At 39.6% G+C, this 23,132-nt stretch overlaps 1 protein-coding gene across 1 annotated transcript; it reads left to right on the top strand.

The window, feature by feature from the left end:
- The first annotated feature begins 392 nt into the window (after window positions 1-392).
- Window positions 393-22,258, top strand: PPP2CA (protein phosphatase 2 catalytic subunit alpha). The gene is made up of 7 exons (XM_020908061.2): window positions 393-692; window positions 14,176-14,385; window positions 17,597-17,770; window positions 18,289-18,378; window positions 18,885-19,046; window positions 20,457-20,575; window positions 21,371-22,258. Exons 1-7 carry the CDS (start codon window positions 591-593, stop codon window positions 21,441-21,443), a joined length of 930 nt encoding a protein of 309 aa, XP_020763720.1. The 5' UTR covers window positions 393-590; the 3' UTR covers window positions 21,444-22,258.
- The last annotated feature ends 874 nt before the right edge of the window (window positions 22,259-23,132 follow it).

The raw sequence follows: 23,132 nt of genomic DNA, 5'->3' as shown, positions 1-23,132 counted from the left end.
AGGGAAAAAGTCTCCAGCTGCACGGAGCCATCCTCCCACCCCGACCGCGCCTGCGCCACGTCCACGCCCGCGAAGCACAGGACTCAGTGCTCTGGGATTAGCCTACTTCCCGGCAGCAAGCCGGGCCCCTGCTTGGTCTAGGTCTTCCCTTCCCTCGGCCCCTCCCTTCTAGAAAACCACGCCCTAAAGGCCAAGGTGCCTCAGTAACCAGCAAGCTGCTTTGCGCCTGCGCGTCGAGCCCTACTTCGAGAGTCTGGCGGCGGATCGTGGCTGGCACTGCAGTTGCGCAGCTCCGGTCCCGGCCCTTCTACCCCTCCGCACCCTGCCGCCTCCTTACGCCGGGCGTGACGTCACCACGCCGGCGGCCGCCATTACAGAGAGCAGAGCTTCGGGGCTAGAGCGAGTGGAGGAGGGCAGCGGCCGGTGGCCGAGCACAGAGGGGCGAGCCACAGGGCCAGCGCTAGCGCCGAGGAACCGCCAGTACCCGCACAAATACTCCGGGAACCGGCGGCGGCGTGTGCGTGTGGCCCGTGTGCGGGCGGCGGCGCGGGAGGAGCGCGGAGCGGCAGCCGGTTCGGGCGGGTGGCATCATGGACGAGAAGGTGTTCACCAAGGAGCTGGACCAGTGGATCGAGCAGCTGAACGAGTGCAAGCAGCTGTCCGAGTCCCAGGTTAAGAGCCTCTGCGAGAAGGTGAGCTACATCTCGGATGGGGGAGCCGCGGCGGGCAGAGCCCTCCCGAGGAGGAGGCCGCCGTGGGGAGGGTGCAACATGGCGGAGGCCCCGGCCCCCCGAGCCTCCCGGACCCGCGCCCGGCGCGGCCCGGAGGCGGCTCCCGGGCGACCCGGCGCCCCCTGCCTCTCGCGCAGGGATTGGTTGTCGCTGCCACGGCCGCCTAAAATGGCGCCGTTCACTCAACTCCGGGGCTTTAGAGCTTCCCGGCCTTGGCGCGGGGCGAGATGGCTGGGGGGAGTGAGACCCTGTGGGTCGGAGTTGGGGAAGGTTTAGGTAAGAGAACTTGGGTTCTGTGGCTTGGGAATGGGACCCAGAACTCTTCTCTGAGGTGAGTAAGAGGCTTTTTACTGGTTCTCTGGCCTAATTCTCAGGTCCAGAGCTGTCCAGAGGCTCCCCCGAAAGGCAGGCTTGTAGACCAGATCCCAGGTCCTACCTGAAGGCCCCACAGCTTTAAGTACTGTCTTGGGTGGTTTGTGTTAAACGCACCGAGCAGTCTCTTCTAGAGACTTAAGGTTGTGTTTTTGAAGAATTTAAAGATGGATCTCTAACCTACGAATGTCAGAGGTGGTAGTTAAAGGAGGAGTGTAACTTCTTTTTCATAGTAGGAAGAAATGGAGAATTTGGTGAGTCATACACCATAAGGAACTTTGGATTGGAAATCAAGTGTCAGTTTATGATTTATATGCTGACTCAAATTGGGTAGTGTGAAACCCTTCTCTAAGCCATTTTTTTTGCCATTTATTTTTTAAATGAGCATCATGAACTGTAAGAGCAGCAAATATTGTGTCCTAGCTCCTTGCTGGAAAAGTTGTGTATTTGTGACTTTAAATAGTGATAGTAATAATAATATATGTCGATTCAGCTTCTTCTGTATTCCAGATATTGTGCTTAGTGTTAAAATAATTTCTCTTAGGGATGTTGAAATTAGAATGTAGTAGTCTGTTTCAGCAAGTGCATTTTAAGTTACCTAATTCCGAGTTCTTTTTCCCACGGAGTTGGGGAAACAGGTAGCCTGTTGGATTTAAGTCTTATAATTCAGTTTTCTAAAGTAGAGAAAATGATGAGCTCCACCATGAATGCTTCAGCTTAACCTTTTCAAAATTACCTCTGCAGCTTCTCATTTTACAGAATTGTGGAATGTCAGCCTTTCTGGAATAGTGAAGGTAATTATTAGACAGCAATTATGCTGACCTGTGGTTTAATGGGAGCTTGATGTATATGCTCCTAAAACAGGCTGTTTCAGATACTATTCTGTGAATAATTGCAATTTAAGTGAGTCTAATTCAGATTTGTTTATCCCCAAGCTTCGACAGAAACTGTTAGTTGATGAGGTGGCGCATCATCTCACCGAGCTGAATTTTAATAGTAACAGTGTAGTCTTGTGTTGCTTCTTGATCCTTAATTCATGAGGATGACGTTTATTTTAAAGGTTTAGAAATAGACTTTTAAGGATCACTTAATGTATAATGTTACATCTTAGTGTTTAGGTACTACTGTAAGCGATGATTTTAATGACTTCTAGGGTTGAGTTCTTACTCTGTATACTGACTTTCAGTCAGCAGTTGGCTAGGTGACTAGTCATTTGCTTAGAAAACATTGCAAGAGAGCAATGATGTAGTTAGAAGCCCACCGAACTGTTCGATAGACCTGGACGCTAGTCCTCTTTCTGCCACCAAGTAATTGTCTCTGACCTTGAGGCAGCCACTTCACTTGGTCCTCCTGTCTATAAGCTAGAATTAAAACAGATGTCCCAAGGTTCTTTCTAATCTGAGAGAGTACAGTTCTATTTTAAATTAGTACTGTCTTTAAATATTGAAAACTTACTAGATACCCATGATTGCTTACTTTTATGAGAAGAATGAAAAATTCATGCTTATCCTCCAGGAGACTGAATCTAGTTGGAAGTCAGTTGTAGATGGACCACAGAAGTAGAGTGTTCTTGTTGGAGACAACAGAAGATAATACTGGAGTTACAGTGGGGTGCTGAAGCTTGGTCTATTTGGTGAATGGTCATTGTTTCCCACCTCTTTGTAAATTTAGATGTGGTGACGTTAATCAATTTATGCTTAATTCTCCATTGCTCATTTACTGCATCAAGATTTTAATTCTTAGAGCCCAAAAAAAAAAAAAGGAAAAAATATTTGAAGCTAGATTTCTAAGTGTTGGATCCTTTTGGGGAGATACCACACAGCTTTCAAAATGTTTTTAACTTGTTAAGTATTCCAAGTCTTAGAGCTCTAGTCTTTCAAGCTAAATTAATTTGAAGGCGGCTTTTTAGATAGACGAGACAAGTTAAAGTACATGGAAAAAAGTTCTCTTTTCACCATTAATATTTGTATGACCAGTAGTACATCTAGTGAAGGCTACATATTTTGAAAACCTTGAGGGAAAAACTTTGATTAGTATTATAGTTTTTTTCTTTTTTCCCTTTTTGTTTTTAAAGAAGAGATACTTGGTGGAGATAGCTAATTCCTAATTTCTTTGGTTATAAGAAGAAAAGTGTGTCTTTATAAGCAAGAGTGAATATGGCTTTTATGTTATTAACTAGTTAAGATTTTCTCCCCCCAGGATGTGATCTATGTCAAAGCCAAGGATGTTGTTGTGTGCCTAGCTCTAGTAAACAGTCTTGTTCAGCAGTGGTTTCATTTAGGTATGATTTTTGGCTTTGTGCTTTCATGTCTTACCAAACTTGTGGAGAATGTTGTTTGTATCCAGAGGAGTTCTTTACCTAGGCATGCTATTTTCTATTGCTGTGCAAGCACTATAAATAAAATGCAGTGTGAGTCTTCTTCTGGTTGGATGACCTGCAAAATACTTGACCAAGGTTAAATTTCTATATGAAATGGGTAATATATTTTTGTGAGTCTGTATTTGTGTGTTTAATTTAAAAGGTTGTTTGACTCATTTCCATAAAGGTAATTTGAATATCAAGAACGAGCAGTTGTGGGGGCAGCATGATACAAATACTGTTTTCATCATACTATCACATACGCAGTTCTCTTAGCAAGCGTATAAAACAGTTATCCTCATAGATAGAAACCACACCTCGGAAATGTAAAGAGACTTGGCTACAGCGACTAAATTGAGATTGCCTAGTTTTATAGACTTGAAGCCCAATGTTCTAGTCTTACTTCACAGCCTCCCTCTCTTCTAAGGTAGTGTTAATAATGAAGGTTGCAGATGAGTTGAGGCCAAACTGAATTGCAGACTCCTCAGTTGTGTAAAAGAAAGTATAATTTTTGTTCTGATTGCTTAAAAGCTTCCTATTCATGTCACATACTGTTGTCTCACTCTGTCCTGGAGGAGGAAACAGTAATTATTCTTCAATATTGGATGTGGCTAACTGCATTTGCCTCTCAAATAAGATTAGTGAGGTGAAAACCCCAGTTCATTTTCTGTGTATTCTAAGATAGTGTAAATCATGATCCAGAGAATGAGCTCTAAAATATTCTAATAAAGCGTAACTGACATTTATATTGTTCATTACAGCTTGTTAAAATGCCTTTCTTTTTATCCTCATAGCTACCTTGATCAAGGCTGTTTGCTTGGGTGTATTTTGTGATCTTCCAGGCGTGAATCAGTAGTGCAGCTGTCTTTGAGTTGACTTAATGAGGAAACACTAGAAAGGTGAACAGTTCTTTTTGGAGACACAAACTTCCCCCCTCCCCCAACTCTACCTTTGTTTCTCTGTCAGAGTCAAGAGTTCTGTGTCTGCAAATCTGGGCAGTAGAACTAAGGTGAAACTCATGCTATAAAAAGAATGATGGGCAACGGAAGAGCATTTGAGATAACTCTTGTTTGGTGTTCTTTTTCCTGGTTTCATTGTAAGTCAGGTTTGTCAGTTACCTGTAGAGTATTATTTATTTAGTTTTGAGATGAGCTTTAAGGAAAACCAGGAGACATCGGGTTTGGATTAATGTAATGGTGGAGAGGAGTCTCTCTTGAGGGTGCTGAGAAGAAGTAGGAAAAGTTATGTGTGGCATAGAATCAACTCCCCTCCTTTTACTATTTTCTTTATATTTAGAACTGTTTCTCTCTTTTTTTTTAAGAGCTGTTTCTCTTATTTGCACCTCTTTTCCTTACCCATTTTTCATTATCATCCTTTTATGAAAAAACCTCAATCTGCACTCTACTGGACAAGTGAGATCTGAATAGAGTATAACTGGAGGGGATTTCAACTTCTGGAGCAGGAGTTGTAGAAGAGACAGAAGTGGAGAGAGGTGTGGTGGCCAGTAAATGGCTGGGGTGAGTGAGGTCTGAATGGACTGTAAAGAGCACTCTAGAACTGACTGCTTAATTTTTTCACAGTACAAACTTACTGTTGCCTGTTGATTGATTGGTATTGTGATTTGGAATGGATGAACAAAGCAGTGACATATATCTGCATCTGGGTATTTTCTAAACTGTACGTGACCAGCTGACCAGTCACTCTGGCACACCCTGTCCCCACCTCTGCCTTAGTCATTTGGTTACTACCACCAGTGGGAATTTTTACCTTTCTGTTGTTGAGAGGCCTGAAAGAAGATTGAGAACCTTTTTTCTAGAGTGCCCCTGAAAGATAAACATTAGATAACGTAGTCATGCAAAGTGTAGTTCACACAAGTTATGGAGTGTCAGTGATACTAACTGTGACAGTGTACACTTGTTTTGGAATACATTCAACCAAAAATTTTTATGCTCTCCTTATATGTTCTATTTTCACTATTTAAGTTTGTCTAAATAGTAGTGTTGTTGTTGTAGGGATTTGTTATTGCTCTGTAGCAGGGTTTTGGATAAGTCAGGAGGTTGAACTTGTAAGCTCCAGATAGGGAAGATTTTAGAATTTTTGTGCTAGTGGCTATCTCATTGTCTTTCTCTGCTGCCCATCATCTGTAAACTGGCAATGTTGCCTGCTATCTGTTGGGGGGCTTTGACTTCCAATAAAAAAGCTTTTTAGTGATGAAAGTGAAAGTCACTCCAGTCGTGTTCGACTCTTTGCAATCCCATGGCCTGTACAGTCCATGGAATGAATTCTCCAGATCAGAATACTGGGATAGGTAGCCTTTCCCTTCTTCAGGGGCTCTTCCCAACCCAGGGATCGAACCCAGATCTCCTGCATTGCAGGCAGATTCTTTACCAGCTGAGCCACATGGGAAGCCCAAGAATACTGGAGTGGGTAGCCTATCTTCTCCAGGGGATCTTCCCATCCCAGGAATCGAACAGGGGTGTCCTGTATTGCAGGTGGATTCTTACCAACTGCGTTATGAGGGAATCCCTTTTTAGTGATGAAAAGAACTTTAAAGGTCTTCAAGGCTAAGTCACCTCTCACAGATAAGAGAAGACACCAGACTCAGTGAGGATGAATCTCATTCAGGATGGATTGTTGTGAAAATTTTAGCTGTGTATATGGCAACATTTCTCAGTTTAGTAGATTAATATTTTTTTTTTCCGTATGCAGGAACGATTGGGACTGTTTAATTCATGCACGTGGGTATGTTTGTTGGTAGAGATGGGGGCCATCCTGTTGCAAGTGAGACATACTGCTTTAAAGAAAAGGTCAGGACTTCCCTGGTGGTCCAGAGGTTGGGAATCTGTTTGCCAGTGCAGGGCACACAGGTTCAGTCCCTGGTCTGGGAAGATCCCACATGCGTGAGGCAGCTACTGAGCCCGCATGCCACAACTACTGGCATCTGGGCGCCCTCGTGCCTGTTCTACACAGAAAGGGAAGCCACTGGGATTAGAAGCTCGCACATACCAACGAAGAGTAGTTATTTCTCTAGTTGCTTGGGGCAGCTAGAGAAAGCCCGTGAGCAGTCATAAATAATCTAAAATATTTTTTTTAATGTTCATTTTGGTCGGAAGTAAGATGGTTATTTGACAGAAAAAGATGGGAAAACATCACTTATTCTCTTGATAGAATTTTAGGATTCCCCTCATCCCTGACCTTTTTCTTTCCATTAGACCCTAAATCAAAAAGCAAAGTGTGAAAGTCACTCAGTCATGTCCAAATCTCTGTGACCCCATGGGCTGTACAGTCCACGGAATTCTCCAGGCCAGAATTCTGGAGTGGGTAGCCTTTCCCTTCTCCAGAGGACTTTTAAATACAGAATTTTAATAAAAAACGACTGAAATATTTCATAAAATATTTGTGGCATCTGATCAGTATAATTAATGAAAGACTAAGTTTATGAAGAAAGATTTGGTAGTTTGAGATAATTAACTCAAGATTCATTTGCTTCTAGAGCTTAGTAATATGTCCTATCTTATGTATGACACCAAAATAAAAATCTGGTCACATATTTATCACGAACTTAAAGAAAAACAACTTTTATATTAAACCATAAAGGCAGTATGAAGCAAAATGAAATTCTCTTAGGATATTGAAAAACTTCATTGTTGCAAACTTATTGTGCTTTTTATTTTATATTTTGAAATATCTTTCCATGCCTAACCAGGATACTTAACATGGTTGTTTGACCCTACAGGCATTTTATTTATTTTTACTTCTTATTTTTTTGGTCATGCTGAGCAGTATGCAAGATCTTCCCTGCAGTAGAAGCATGGAGTCCTAAAAAAGTTTTCAGATGTCTTTAATTTTTCACTTAAACTGAGAAGTAAAATTCAAAAATTACTTTTTTGTTTGCTTCTCATGTGTTTATGGCTGTACTGGTAGAAGATGTATTCAACTGATTGAAATATGTAATGTAAAATTTACTTAAACTAGAGTTCTAATGAACACTAGAATTACCAGATTTTTAATAGAAAGATCTAGTTTGTGTGGACACATTGTATAGGAGAAGAAATACCTAATGCTATATAAACATGAAATAAAAAGTCTGAATTCTTAAATGAAAAGTGTCAGTTAAATTAGAAGATAACACTTCATATCTGAAATAGCTGAGAATGGGTATGGTCTTCCATTTATTACTGCATAGTACATTGGGCAGTAGTTGGTCCAGTAGTACATAGAAAACAAAAAATGTTAATACTGTGATGCCACAATTGAAAATTTCCTGAAAGAAAATGATTCAAATAATAATACTTGTATAGATCTGTTCAGGAGCATGTTATACAACAGTTTACATTGATCAGTATCATGCTGTAGGAAACTGGATCAGTATTTGGAACTTTAGGACACAAATTGAGATGGTGGCCACTTATAAACTGGAAGGGAATACAAAGTAATGAAAATAGCTTTTGTAGGTATGGTAAAATTGAGAAGGCCATATTCTTACAGGTTAACCACTGAAATAAAACAATCTCTTAGGATTTTACTGTTTTCCAGTCATTTTATACAAAGAATTTTTACACTGTAATTATTTTGTATTTTTAAATGTTTTTCTTGATTTAATAATAAAATGCATAAATACATTGCCTGTTTTTTATTTAAAATGTAAAAATGCATAAATGTGTTGCATAGCTTTTTCTGCTGTGTAAATTACATAGAAATTATATCACTATTGTATATCCTTAAGGAAATTAATATATATAAATGGTTGGTGAATCTGTTCATGTTTTCTTCTTTTATTTGCTTTCCTTGAAAAATCTTGGCTTTGTTGATCTATTTTCAGTCTGATTTGTTTGCAATTTCACATTGTTATGGTTGTTAGGGATAGTCCATATCTAAGAATATAGAACAAGTCTATAGGTCATTGACCTTATTACCTGATGGTTTTATAGTAGGTTGAAAATAAAATGAGATTTCTGAATCAGAACTCAGAATGCTGAGAGGATGTTTATAATAAGTTAATGTTCCTGAAGGTTACTGTCCTTGGGTGAATCTTTTAAGTTTTAAAATTTTAGGACATGTAAGAAGTTTTAACTTTCCACAGTTACTTGTGATAAGCTCTTATTAAATGGAATAACTTGTTTCAGTTTTGACTTGTTCTGGGAAGATACTTCCCTTGAATTAATTCATATCAATCTGTATCATTTGACTGAATTTCAGTAGGGGCCCAATAAATCAATATGGTGCTAGTTACACTATTTTTTAGAACTTGCTTTTCATTCTTTTTTGAAATATTAATTATATTAGCTGAGACTTTGAAGTCTTTGAGAAATGTTTTAGGGGAAATAGAAGTTTGGGAGGTGTGTTGCTTTTGCTTCTGTGAATAATTCAGATGACCTGAGGCTTTAAGTTTTGGGAGTTAGAATACCATGAGAGTGAAAAGGTAGTTATTAAAATTTTTTAAAATGTTTAATGTTAACTGAGTTACCTTGAAAGTCTATTTCTGCCATTTACTTTGAGTATTAAACTCGAAGAGAGTTGAAGTTGTATAGCCAGCCGTCTTTGAAACTGGTGGTTGGTAAAGGCTTGGACACTAAAGATGGTGACTCATTTAGAGGTCTCTTTGGGTGACCCGTAGAGGGGGGCTTCTGTTAGGTGCTTCTTGGATTTATAGGCCTGATTTCTTGTGATAGCACAGCTTCTCTCAGACATTTCTATGATTAGTTTTCCTGACTGTAGGATAATCTTTAACGAGATGTCTGCAGTATTTTTTGTTACAGTGTTCTGGGAATTTCATCTTTTGGTGTAGTGATCATCTGAGAGTGGTAAATTGAGATTTTTTTTTTTTTTTTAAGTGTGTTTTAACTGGTCCTTTATAAGCTTGAATATTTATTACAGTATACTTAATAGTTGGCTGGATTGCATCTGATATATACTACTGACTTCTTCAGGATTTAATTATAATTTTTCTGGTCTAAAATTTGCTGGGAAGGGAGGAGCAAGCTTTGACTTTCCCAGGGTAAGAGTGTTCACTTTATCTATACAGTGGCTTTTCCTTTTCAGAGGACGGTAAGGTAGTGTCAACATAAAAACAGTACAAACTGCTGTATATGCTCGTAGGTCCACTTCATGAAATCTTTCAGGAGACATGCCAGCATAGGGATACAAGGGAGCAGGCACTGGGATGTGCATTTCAGTACACACTCCTTGTATCCTAACCCTTCAGGAAGTATTTTACTTCCAGTGTGAGAAACTGACCTGGTCTCTCTGTGTATGCATTATGAACTCTGAGGAGGCTGCTTTTCCCTTAATGTTGTTTCTAGTTTAAAAATGCAAAGAAAACTATTATGTTTCTGTGGGAATATAATATGTATATAAAATTTTGTAAATAAGACTTCAGAAGGACATAGCTCAGAATGCTGTGGTTGGTTATTTTTCCCAAGAAAAGCAGAATTCTGGAGAGTGGTCAGAAGGGACATTTAGTTTTATCTGCTGCTAAAGTTTTTTTTACAAGAATGTATTACTGTTGGGAATTCTCTAGCTGTCCAGTGGTTAGACTTTGCTTTCCAATGCAGGGGGGTGTAGGTTGGATCCTAGTCAGAAAGCTAGGTTCCCACATGCCTAGAGGTAGTTAAAAAAAAAAACAAAACACCCTGAAACATAGAAACAATATTGTAACAAGTTAAATAAAGACTAAAAAATAAAATTGAAGGTAGATACAATGTTTATCATTGTGATTTGTCTAAATTGAAAGCCCTGAAAGGGACAAATAGCATTAGGCTTTTCTTTTATGATTTGAATAGAGATTTTGAGTAGATTATAAGGGATTTAAGGCAGTTACAAGCTCAGCTCCATGCGCTCTGATGACTAGATAGGTAAGATGGGGAGTGGGGTGAGACGAAGGGGATTTGTGTATACTATATACAGCTAATTCCTTGGTGGCTCAGACAGTAAAGAATCCACCTGCAGTGCTGGAGACCTGGGTTGATCCCTGGGTTGGGAAGATCCCTTGGAGGAAGGACATGGCAACCCACTCCAGTATTCTTGTCTGGAGAACCCCCATGGAGAGGAGCCTGGCGGCTACAGTCCATGGGGTCACAGAGAGTTGGACAGGACTGAGTGTCTAAGCACAGCACACACAGCTGATTCACTTCACTCTACGGCAGAAACTACACAACATTGGAAAGCAGTTATACTCCAATTTAGAAACAGTAATAAATCACAGGAAATACTATTTTTTAGAAGGCAGTCATTAATGACAACTTTCGCTTCTGGTGGAAATAAGTGTGGTAACATCAAGGCAAGATTTACATGGGTTTAAGTAGAACCTGTCATTTCGTTCATAGTATGTACTGAGGACTTCACAGGTGGCTCAGTGGTAAAGAATCCGCCTGCAATCCAGGAGACCCAGGTTCAGTCCCTGGGTGGAAAGATCCCCTGGAGGAGAGCAGGGCAACCCAGTCCAGTATTCTTGCCTCGAAAATCCTATAGGCAGAGGAGTCTGGCAGACTTGAGATCATGGGGTTGCCAGGAGCCAGACGCAACCTGGCGGCAACTTGGCGACTGAGAACGCATGTATATACTAGGTGCTGATAACATTAGGCCCAGTATTCCAAATAGACATAGTAATGGAATATTTAATAATAGAATATTCTGCTTTTCAGTAATAATGAATTGGGAAGTTGGAATTACTGTAGAGAGAGTAAATGAATTTCTTAAGAAATGGCCTCTTTTTGAAACGGAATTTTTTTCTAAATTTAAAAATGTTAGATCAAACTATTTAATATTTCTATGTCAGTGGTTGATAAGTGTCCTGAAATAGTCTCCCCAGAATGTTCGGAGACTTCAAAATAGTTCTTCTTAAGCTTGACTGCACCCAAGAAAGCATAGAGGAGGGAGGGAAGACTTATTTATGCTTGGATCCCACCCACGAAGATTCTGTCTTAATTGGGAGAAGTAGTAGTTGGGCATCTGAATATTTTTGAAGATTTTCTAAGTGATTTTTTAATGTGCTGCTAAGGTTGCGTCCCGCTGCCTTAAAACCAGTCTGTAGGGGACTTCACTGGTGGTCTAGCAGTTAAAATACCCCCACCACTGCAGGGGGTGTGGGTTGCCTGGTCCGGGAAGTTGTACATGCTGCAGGGCAGCTAAGCCCATGCTCCAACAAGAGAAGCCACTGCAGTGAGATGCCCTCACACTGCATCAGGAGAGTAGCCCCCACTCACCACAGCTGGAGAAAGCCTATGCCCAGCAGCCCAGTGCAGCAGCAAATAAATCAGTCCTTGACATCCGTGGTTGCTGCTCACAATGTAGTGAGCTGTGACTCATTAGCCACAGTTCTCTCCCTGAGAAAGTCTTGTACCTTCTGTAGTAGCTCTCCCAGGTGGATGTGTTCTGCCTTCTTCTACTTGAGAATAAAATTCCTTGTGTTTGTCAGGTTTCTGTCCTCAACCTAGATACATGGGCTTTTTTCTTTACAGCTGTTACCTGTTGTTTCTTCATTATCCAGAGAACTTGGGTACCATTTTCTAAGCCTGTACTTATGCCATTGTCCTGGGAGACGTTCAGGGCTCTCCCTGAAGACACCAGTACCTATCCAGTATCTCAGTTTTAAGTTTTTGATTCCCTCAAAATAAGAAGTGCCTTCTACATCTGGGGTGTTGTTCTAGCGAGGTGCTGTGTGGACAAGCAGTCCTTTTGACACCAGGGACCGGTTTCATGGAGGACTGTTTTTCCATAGAGAAGGCTAGTTTTGGGATGATCCAAGCACATTACATTTATTGTGCACTTCATCTTTATTATCATTACATCAGCTCCACCTCAGATCATTAGGTGTTAGATCCCAGAGGTTGGGGACCCCTGGTGTCAACAGTGGTGGATAAAGCGAATCTGGTGATAATTTTTAAGCTGTCACTTTGATTGTTACATGGAAAATAAATTGGAGTAGGAAGACTAGAAACAGGGAGATCGTTGTGGAGGCTAACAGCAATCCAGGCTAAGTGATGGTCATTTGGATCAGGATGTTGACAAAATATGTAGAAGCATATGGATTGAGATATGTTTTGGAAGGAGACAGGCAAGACTTGTCGGTCGTTTGGTCCCGGAGTACTGGTGGGTGACCTTTAAGCTCTACTCCACCTCAGGTATCCACAGTCATAACACTACCTCTGAAATCCTAAATTCACTCATCAGATCTTCTGTCTGTTGGATCTTTGTTTTGCTACTACAATTAGAGTTGTTTTCAGTCCATATCCATGCTCTGTTCCCCCCCTATATTTCTTACCTGGATGACCGTCTGTCATCGTGGTTTGCCTGGATGCAACTGAGGTGTTTCCTGGGATTCAGGACTACCAGTGCTAAAATCAGGTGGTTTGTTGACCCCACCTTAGTCTGCCCTTGTCTCTGTTTCTCCGTACTGTGCTATAACCATGTTAACCTTTCCTGGTTAATTCCTTGGACTTTAATACATCTCTTTTTGCATCTGCTAATTGTAATAATTCCCCAAATCCCCCTCACCAACCCTGGCTTGGGAATGATCTGTTTTACTATACCTCCAGGGATTAGCATGGGGTCTGGCACAAAGTACCACTCATAGTCGAGCAAATGAGTGGTTATCTCCCAGTCACTCAACAGTTTTTAGCATACAGTAGTGGGAAGATCCCCTGAGGAAGGGAATGGCAACCCACTCCGGTATTCTTGTCTAGAAAATTCCACGGACAGACCATGGGGTTGCAAAGAATCGGCCATAACTGAGAAACTAGCACAAGTGATTAATAAATGTGTGATGGAAATGAATAAAAGAGTTTCTATTGAGTGGCCTATTATGTTACTCTTAAAACTAATGTTTAGAACTTCCCTGGTTGTCCAGTGGTTAAAATGCTGCCTGGCAGTGCAGGGGACATGGGTTTGACCCTGTTCCTGGAAGATCCCACATGCTGAGGAGCAATTAAGCCCCTGCCACAACTACTGAGCCCACACATTCTGGGTCCCTCACGCCCCAACTGCCAAGCCTGTGCTCCACAACAAGAGAAGCCCGCACACTGGAATGAAGAGAAAGCCCATGCGCGGCAAGGCCCAGCACAGCCAAAAAGATAATTAATCAGCAAGAAAAAAAATAAAAATTGAGCTTCCTGTCTTTTAAGTAATGTTTGAATTTGTGGTTACATGGGAAAATGCATAGGATGCTAGTTTTCTAAAAGCAGCATAAAAACCATGTATATTGAATAGTCACAGTTGTAAAACAGTAAGTTTGTACTTTGGTATGAAGAGGGTAAAAACAAAGACAAAATCCCAAGTTTTAATATTGTCCCCAGAATATTTTTTAAATAAAGTAGGGCTAAGAAACCTCTCCACATAGCCTGAAATCCTAGAGTATATTGAGGAACTAGGTACCTGAGTGTCTTGCTCCATATGACTGCTAATAATGATCTCTTTAGCATTTAGTTAGATGGCAACTGATAGGCCTAAAACTTGTAGTACTGATGGGAAGAATGGGACTGTGCACCTTGATACATGTTTTTCCTAGGATCAGGGATGAGATAGCTGTTGGATAGATTTTAGGCATGTCTTACCCTCTTATTTTAATGGGGTCATAATTGTCTGCTTTTTCATCTTATGCTCAGTCTGCCCTTTAAAGCTGTATTAAGTGCAGCTTGTATCTTAAGTATAGTTAAACATATCTTTGTTTATGTTGTTTAATGCTAAGTGTCTTGGTTTATTTTTCTCCATCTGTAGGCTAAAGAAATCCTGACGAAAGAATCCAATGTGCAAGAAGTTCGATGTCCAGTCACTGTCTGTGGAGATGTGCATGGGCAATTTCATGATCTCATGGAACTGTTTAGAATTGGTGGCAAATCACCAGATACAAATTACTTGTTTATGGGCGATTATGTTGACAGAGGATACTATTCAGTGGAAACAGTTACTCTGCTTGTAGCTCTTAAGGTAATTTCAATTTTATATTTGAGCATTTTGAACTGGATATGACACGCCTCTTGAATGTCCTTCCTCCACCCCCCACCCCCACCCCCCTAGTGATTTGTGGTCTTATCTATCTGCACGTTAGATTTTAGAATAAATCTCCACATATAGGAATCTAGATATTCAGATTTGGGACTTAATAAATCATGTCTATCTTCATTCTGAGTGTGAGGGAATGGTACAGAATATAAAAACGAGTTATTTTCTAAGGAAAAGAATGCCTCAGTCAGATGATTTAAAAATGCTAGAGGGCTGGTTAAATAGAAGTTTTATTTAATAAATTGGAGTTAGAACAGGTAATATAATTACCTTTCTAGGTATTTTTGAAGCATATTCACTAATGGAGCAGCGCATTTCCAATATTGGCATGTTTATATCCTTTGACACAACAACCCTGTAACTAAATGGTACTGAGAAAGAAGTTTTAAGAGGAAAGAAGCTTTACATATATGAAAATGTAAATTGTAGCATTATCTTTAATTCAAAGAAGGAATTGATATAAATAACAGTAAGTGAATATCTAAGTTATGGCTTATCTCAGTGGAATAGTTTGCAGCCATTAGACATGACATGATAATCTAGTACAATAGAAATGATAATTAAAGAAAGCCAGCTGTTTTTATACCAGTTGTAGCTTTGGGAAATATACAAAGATTTGAAGGTGAAACACAAAATGGTAGAAAACATTTTAGGATAACCTTTTGCTTAAATTGTTAGAGTTTTCTTTTGGGTAGATAATTTTATTAAAGAGTATGTAAAAATGGTAAGATGACTGACAGCATTTTCTAGTATTGGAGAAGCACTGAGATGTAGTTTTGGCAAACACTGAATTTTGAGCAATCGACAGAAATGTAAGTGTTGATGAAGCAACTAGTCTGAGTCATGTAAAGTGCTGCAAAACATTTTCAGAGGTCATTATGTTGTGCATCTGTAAACTGAAGGAGTGGAATTAAATGATGGAAAGTTTCTGTAGTGACTGTAGATGCTATGAAAGCAATCTTGCAAGCTAACCTATACTTAAAGCCCAGGATGAGTCCCAACGCTCAGAGGAAGAATAAATATACTAACTTAAGAATTCACGTTTGGGGCTTCCCTGGTGGCTCAGTGGTAAAGAATCTGCTTGCCAGTGGTGCAGGGGACACAGATTTGATTCCTGGTCCATGAAGATCCTATGTGCTGCAGGACAGCTTTCCCGGTGTGCCACAAGTACTGAGTCAGTGCTCTAGAGCCTGTGAACCACAACTCCTAAAGTGCGCGCACCCTAGAGCCCATTCTCCACAACAAGAGAAACTACTGTAATGAGAAAGCCATGCACCTAGAGAGTAGTTGCTGCTCTCTGCAACTGGAGAAGGCCTGTGTGTGCAGCAACAAAGACCCAGTGCAGCCATAAATAAATAAATTGTTTTTAATGGTGTTTGTGTTATGAACTGAATTTGCCACTACCACCTCTTCCCCAATTCACGCTGCATCCTAACTCCCAGTACCCAGAGTGTAACTGTATTGGAGATGGGGCCTTTGAAGAGGTAATTAAGGCAAAATGAGATCATATGGGTCACCCCTAATCCAGTTTGACTGGTGTCCTTACAAGAGGAGATTAGAGCACAAAAACTGGGACGATGATGAGAAGAAACGTGGAGAAGATGGCCATTTCCTAGCCATGGAAGAGAGACCTCAGAAGAAACTAGCCCTGCTGACACCTTGATCTTGGACTTCTAGCTTCTAGAACTGTGAGGAAATAAATTTCTGTTGCTTAAGCTTTCTAATCTCTGGTATCCTGTATGGTAGTCCTAGCAGACTTAATACAGGGGAAAGGAAACTTCAGCAAATAATGCTGGAACAGTTGTGTATCCCTATGCAAAAAGCAAACTTAAACTACCTCATACTTTACAGATAGGTCAAAATTAATCGGAGATCAATCTGAATTACTAAAACTGTGAAACTTCTAAAATAAAACATAGGAGAAAATTATTTTTGTATCCTTGGGTTTGACAAAGATGATTTATGTATGCTACCAAAAGCACAATCCATTAAAATGCTGATAAATTGGACTTCCATCAAATTGAATTTTTGTTCTTCAAGAGATATCACTAAAAAAAAATTTTGTATTCATATATATTTTTAAAACCTATACTAACTCAGTACGAGAACAAATAGTTTTTAAGTGGACAAAATATTTGAATAGATGTTTCACCCATGAAGGTGTATGAATGGTCATTAAGCACATGAAAAGATGCTCAAACCTTAGTTATCAGGGAAATGCAAATTAAAGTCAAAATCAGGGCCAGGAACTTCCCTGGTGGTCCAGTGGGTAAGACTCTGTGCCCCCAGTAAAGAGGTTGCAGGTTCAATCCCTGATTGGGGAACTAAGATCCCACAGGCTCTGTGTGGCACAGCCAGAAATAAATCAGACCCAGTAGAGTGGTTTTCATGGGTGAGGCTAGTCATACCAAGTGTTAATTTGTTGAAGATATTGGAACCATAGGAATCCACCCAAGAGACTTTCAATTCTCTTTCAATATTCAGTTCTGTATATGCATACAGAAATTTCTTACATGGCAGTAGGATCATAGAAACATTATTCAGAATAGCCTTAAACTGCAGACAGGCCAAATGTTCAGCCAGCTGATGAATAAAAAGCCAAAACAGTAGTCATAGTGGAATGCTATGCAGCAGTAAGAGACAAACCACTAATTAATATACAGATGAGTCTCAAAAATACTCTGCTAAGCTAAAAGAAGCCAAACACAAAGAATCTACATTTTACATGGTTTCATTTCTATGAAATTTCTAGAGAAAGCAAATCTCAAGAGAGTATTAATAGTTGCTGAGAGAGGGAGTCAAAAGTGATCGCAAACAGGCATGCGGGATCTTTGGGTTAATGGAAAGGTTCTAGAACTGGATTGTAATGGTTGTATAACTAATAAAAAAAAACTCATGGATGGAGTTTTGCAGCTAATGATTATGCTTGACATAAAGTTGGTGGTAGTGAGATGGGGTTGGCAGATACCCCGTGGGATAAATATCTGTAGGTTTGATTTCACTTTTGTGTGATGTGGGAGTGTGAGATTTTTTTTCCAACAAAATTGGAACTCTATTTTCCTGTAGAATGTTTGCTGGGTTGTTACTTGGTTTTTGAAGGAGCCAGCTGTTCATGTTTTCCATTTTTTTGTTTCAGGTTCGTTACCGTGAACGTATCACCATTCTTCGAGGAAATCATGAGAGCAGACAGATCACACAAGTATATGGTTTCTATGATGAGTGTTTAAGGAAATACGGAAATGCAAATGTTTGGAAGTATTTTACAGACCTTTTTGACTATCTTCCTCTCACTGCCTTGGTGGATGGGCAGGTATGTAAGTCTTCTTAAAGCTTATGTTTCTAATTATTTTCAGGCATCTGCTTTCTTAACATTTAGGTACCAGTAACTTATTTTCCACCCTCACCTCCTTCTGGGCCCTCAATTTGTGAGGGGCACTGAACCATGGAGTAGGGTGGAAGATACAGCCCATCCATCCTCTTAGGCTGTTTCTGGACATGTTGGGGAGATGTAATTAACTCTTTTCTGGTCCCAGTAGACAAGTGCACAGAGAAATTTCTAGAAAATTCTATGAGAAGGAAAATAACAGTCTATGATGAGGGTAAAGTCAAGATCTGATTGGAGTTTGGGTGCAATAGGGATGGTTTATCAGGAAGAAAGAGTATATTCCATAGTTTAGAGTGGGATGAAAGAAAGATCCTGCGGAAACAAGCCCAGTTCTGGCAGGACACAGAAACAACTAAGGGGGCTGAGTGATGTGGCTGCTGTTTGCAGCTTAGTCTATAATGTTTATTTTAAATGAAGGTAATGTTGGAATCCATTCTTTTCAGATCTTCTGTCTACATGGTGGCCTCTCACCATCCATAGATACACTGGATCACATCAGAGCACTTGATCGCCTACAAGAAGTTCCCCATGAGGTATTATTCTTTTTTTGATAATAAATTTTTTTCTTTTCAGAAAACTTTAGAAAGAGGAACTGTTCTTAATTGTAACTTAGTTCATTTTATGTATTTTCTTGTTAATTCTCAAAAATCATCCCATGTGGTATGAGCACTCTCGTTGACCCTATTCTTCGGAAGATAACATTAAGAAACCTGCCAAGATCATGACAGCTCTGGGACTGGGTTTAGGACCAAGGTGGTGACTATTTTCAGAGCATCTATTTTAATTACTTAACTATACTATTAATTAGTTAGGGCTTGATGCTGTTAGAACTCATTGGTATAGGCCGTGCGTCTTAAAGACATCTGGAAATAGTTTCTTACTTATTTGACACAGATATTTGAGTATCTGCAAAACCTTTTACTGGTTTTGGCAAACACCATTCAAAAAGTGACTTAGTAGGGTACTTCTGATTAAATTACTGAGATCACATATTAACCAGTTTTCCAAGAGGTAGTCTAAAACTTAACTTGCTTTTTAGGGTCCGATGTGTGACTTGCTGTGGTCAGATCCAGATGACCGTGGAGGTTGGGGTATATCTCCTCGGGGAGCTGGTTACACCTTTGGGCAGGATATTTCTGAGACATTTAATCATGCCAATGGCCTCACGTTGGTGTCTAGAGCTCATCAGTTGGTGATGGAGGTACGTTTGTTCTTTGACATTGACTTGCTTTTTAAATAAACTTAAGGAAGATCTTAGGAAATTTTAAATTATATGGTATTAGTGAGAATATGTGTGTATTTTTCTGATGAGTGTACCATTATAGCCTGAACCTTTTTGATGGATACACACTAGAATTAAAAGCCTAAGCTTTTGGGGCTTCCCTGGTGATCCATTGGTTAAGAATCTGCTTTGCAGTGCAAGGAACACCAATTGGATCCCGGACCAGGAAGATCCCACGTGTAGCAGAGCTAGCAGAGCATGGCAGCTGCAGCTGCTGAAGCCGGAGCGCCTGGAGCCCATGCCCCAGGACACGGGAGGCCGCTGCCGCGAGAAGCCTGAGCACCACGGCAGAGAGGCCCCAGCCCGCTGCGACTAGGAAGGCCCCCACGCAGCATTGAGGAACCCCCACAGCCAAAAAATAAAACTAAGTAAAATCTCAGGCTTTTGATCCAAATGTTAAAATGTTCTGAGATAATTCGTAATGACTGAGCAGTGCTAGGGATTTAAGGCTGGGAAAGTAGATGGAGGAGATGGAAGTATAACATTTTTTTAATCTCAGTTTTGTTACATATATTTAATATGCATATATATGGAGGAGAGTTTGGCAAGAAATACACCCAAAATGTTTTAAGTGATCCTTTGGATGGTAGGATTACAGGTGATTTAAAAGAAGAAACTAAAAGGGAAGGGGCTAAATTCATAGTATAAAACATTGATTAAGCATACTTATAAAATTAAGATTCAGTTTAGATTAATGCTGACACAATTCTGTGATTATCCATAAAGTCTGACTTTGCTTGAGATAGGGAAAGAAATTTGTGAACAGTACTTTAAAAGTTACTCATACATTCAGGTGAACTTTGGAGGGTTGAGGTTGGAGTTCCTAGAGTCATCTCTCCTTCATGTCTGGACAGTTCAGGTAATGCCTGTAATGAGGACAGAATCAATAAGGTTCTAGTCTCCAGGAGTGTGTATCTGCCTGTACAAGGAATGGCCATATACTTATTGTTTAGGGCTGTTGCAGTAAGAAATGAGAGAAGTATTTTATCCTTTTGAGATTGGTGGTTTTGTTTTTAGTTGTTGTTTTTAGGACTTTTCTTGAGTTCTTCGTAGGGAGTTCCTGGTGGTCTGCTGCTGTGGCCTGGGCTCATTCCCTGGTTGGGGACCTGAGATCCCACAAGCTGTGCAGCATGGCCAGGAGGTGAGGAGGGGTCACTGTGCAGAGTACAGGAAATTGTTAAATCATCCAGAAACAAAGCAGTGCTTTTGTAAAAACCTTTTTGGGGAAAAGGGCAGATCTATTTTCCTTCTTGAAGGGAGTCACCTTTAGTTGTGTAAATAAAGGAGTAAAATGCAGTTGTTTTTGTTTTTCTGTTCTTTTCCTTGTAGGGATATAACTGGTGCCATGACCGAAATGTAGTAACAATTTTCAGTGCTCCAAACTATTGTTATCGTTGTGGTAACCAAGCTGCAATCATGGAACTTGATGATACTCTAAAATACTCTTTGTAAGTATTCACACCTGAGTAGTTGGTTACCATTACTTGAATATTAGTTTTAATGGGAGGTTTAATAGTTCAAGAGTTTATGCTAAATCCAGATTCCAAACAGATTTTAAGGTTTTCTTTGAAATATATCAACAGAAACCTAGACCTTAATATGAATTATTAGGATCTTAACTTTTAAACCTATACTTTTATTGTAGAGTAAATAAATCCTGAGGATGAAATGATTATAGATACAGTACCTTAGACTCTTTAAAACTTACTTAGTAGAATCTTTTCAAATGGTCTCAGAAGGAACCACAATGTATAGAAGCATATCCTCTGGCTGATGTTGCCTTGGCTCTTTGAGGAGGCATACAGCTAGAAAATGCATGTAAGATGCATGATAAGGCTACAATTAGGGTCCTATTACATAAATCATTGGATAGAAAAAAGTGTAAAAATGTGCACAAGAAATGTACAGCATGGGGAATACAGTCGAATAATACAGTAATAACTGGTGACAGGTGGTAGTTAGACTTACATAGGTGACTCTTGCTGTAATTACTGTATAGAAATTTCAAAACAGTATGTTATACTGCTGCTGCTAAGTTGCTTCAGTCGTGTCTGACTCTGTGCAACCCCATAGACGGCAGCCCACCAGGCTCCGCCGTCCCTGGGATTTTCCAGGCAAGGGTACTGGAGTGGGTTGCCGTTGCCTTCTCCACTATGGTGTACATCTGGAACTAAAACTGAGACTAATATTGATTTTAATTGTCAGTACATTGATGTCTTAGAGCAAATATGTCTGTTTTTCAGCTTGCAGTTTGACCCAGCACCTCGCAGAGGCGAGCCACATGTTACTCGTCGTACCCCAGACTACTTCCTGTAATGAAAATTTAAACTTGTACAGTATTGCCATGAACCATATATTGACCTAATGGATATGGGAAGAGCAACAGTAACTCCACAAGTGTCAGAGAATAGTTAACATTCAAAAAAACTTGTTTTCACACGGACCAAAAAGATGTGCCATATAAAAATACAAAGCCTCCTGTCATCAACAGCCGTGACCACTTTAGAATGAACCAGTTCATTGCATGCTGAAGCGACATTGTTGGTCAAGAAACCAGTTTCTGGCATAGCGCTATTTGTAGTTACTTTGCTTTCTCTGAGAGACTGCAAATAATAAGATGTAAACATTAACACCTCGTGAATACAATTTAACTTCCATTTAGCTATAGCTTTACTCAGCATGACTGTAGATAAGAATAGCAGCAAACAATCATTGGAGCTTAATGAACATTTTTAAAAATAAGTACCAAGGCCTCCCCTCTACTTGTGAGTTTTAAAATCGTTTTGTTTATTTTCAGGGATACCGTTTAATTTAATTGTATGATTTGTCTGCACTCAGTTTTATTTTCCCTTCTCAAATCTCAGCCTCATGTTGTTCTTTGTTACTGTCAGAACCTGGTGAGTTGTTTTGAATGGAACTGTTTTTTTTTCTCCCTGCTGTAAGATGATGTTACTGCACAAGAGCACTGCAGTGTTTTTCATAATAAACTTGTGAACTAAGAGCTGAAAAAGTCAAATTTTAATTGTATCAATGGGCAAGACTGGTGCTGTTTATTTAAAAGATATATCAATTGATAAATTTTAGAATCTGTAGAATTCTAGGAAAAAATAAAAATCAAGGCCACAACATAATCTCTCTCGTAACTCCTTGACATTCTTTAAATGAATTTCAGGACTTATAGTCCAGATAGTACAATTTGTCAGATTGCCAGAATGCTCTTTGTGGATTCTTCTTCCTGCATGATGTCTGCAAGAAAGGAAGTGAAATCTGTGTGCTCCTTCAGTAAGACCTGATTGTAAAACCATATGAATCAAGAGACAAGATGTTCAGATTTTGTTGAAAGCATGTTTTCAGGTAGAGTTTAACAAACTAATGTGTCTACTTATATCAGTCACTGCAGTTTCTGGTAATAAATATTGCTGTGTAACATAGACATTTTAAGACGATTGACAGATTGGTAAGTTTTTAACAAATACTTGTACATTGCTTGTCATATGACCTTAGAGTTAAATTGTCTCAGATAAGATATAGCTATTAAAAATATTTTCCTCTATTAATTTAAATTATATGATACTGAACCAAATGAAAAACTATTACTGGATCATGGTTTAGTGTTATGCATATTCACTCAAGGATAAAAATGGCATTTGAAATGAAGTGGCAGTGATAAGCACATAATGAGTTCCCCCCCAGCCTGTCTTTTATCCTTTGAATAGTATTAGGAAGTTGAAACAGATACTAATACTTAATTGTTTTAAGCTACCAGGATAAATAAACTTCAGGACACTTAATTGTGTGGGTATAGTAATAAAAGTTTTGCTTTGTACTGTGGTGAATTTGGAACTGATGAGGAAATATTTTGCATTTCTCCTTCTAAGATACTTGAAGAAAATACACACATACACAGTATATATTTTTAAGTGGTTCACTCTCTTTTCTGTTCTAATTGACTATTTTTGGTAGCTCATGGCGTTGATTGTCCAAAACACCTTAGTTTTTCCATGT

This window comes from Odocoileus virginianus, chromosome 3, assembly GCF_023699985.2.
Source record: "Odocoileus virginianus isolate 20LAN1187 ecotype Illinois chromosome 3, Ovbor_1.2, whole genome shotgun sequence".
Lineage (NCBI taxonomy): Eukaryota > Metazoa > Chordata > Mammalia > Artiodactyla > Cervidae > Odocoileus > Odocoileus virginianus.
This window is presented reverse-complemented; position numbering and strand designations above follow the sequence as displayed.

What these genes read in the sequence shown, in the direction of transcription:
- PPP2CA (XM_020908061.2), top strand. Translation starts at nt 591, where the DNA reads ATGGACGAGAAGGTGTTCACCAAGGAGCTGGACCAGTGGATCGAGCAG. An exon ending in TTAAGAGCCTCTGCGAGAAG is followed by an intron (nt 693 to 14,175) that starts GTGAGCTACATC and finishes CTCCATCTGTAG; the next exon opens with GCTAAAGAAATCCTGACGAA. An exon ending in CTCATCAGTTGGTGATGGAG is followed by an intron (nt 19,047 to 20,456) that starts GTACGTTTGTTC and finishes TTTTCCTTGTAG; the next exon opens with GGATATAACTGGTGCCATGA.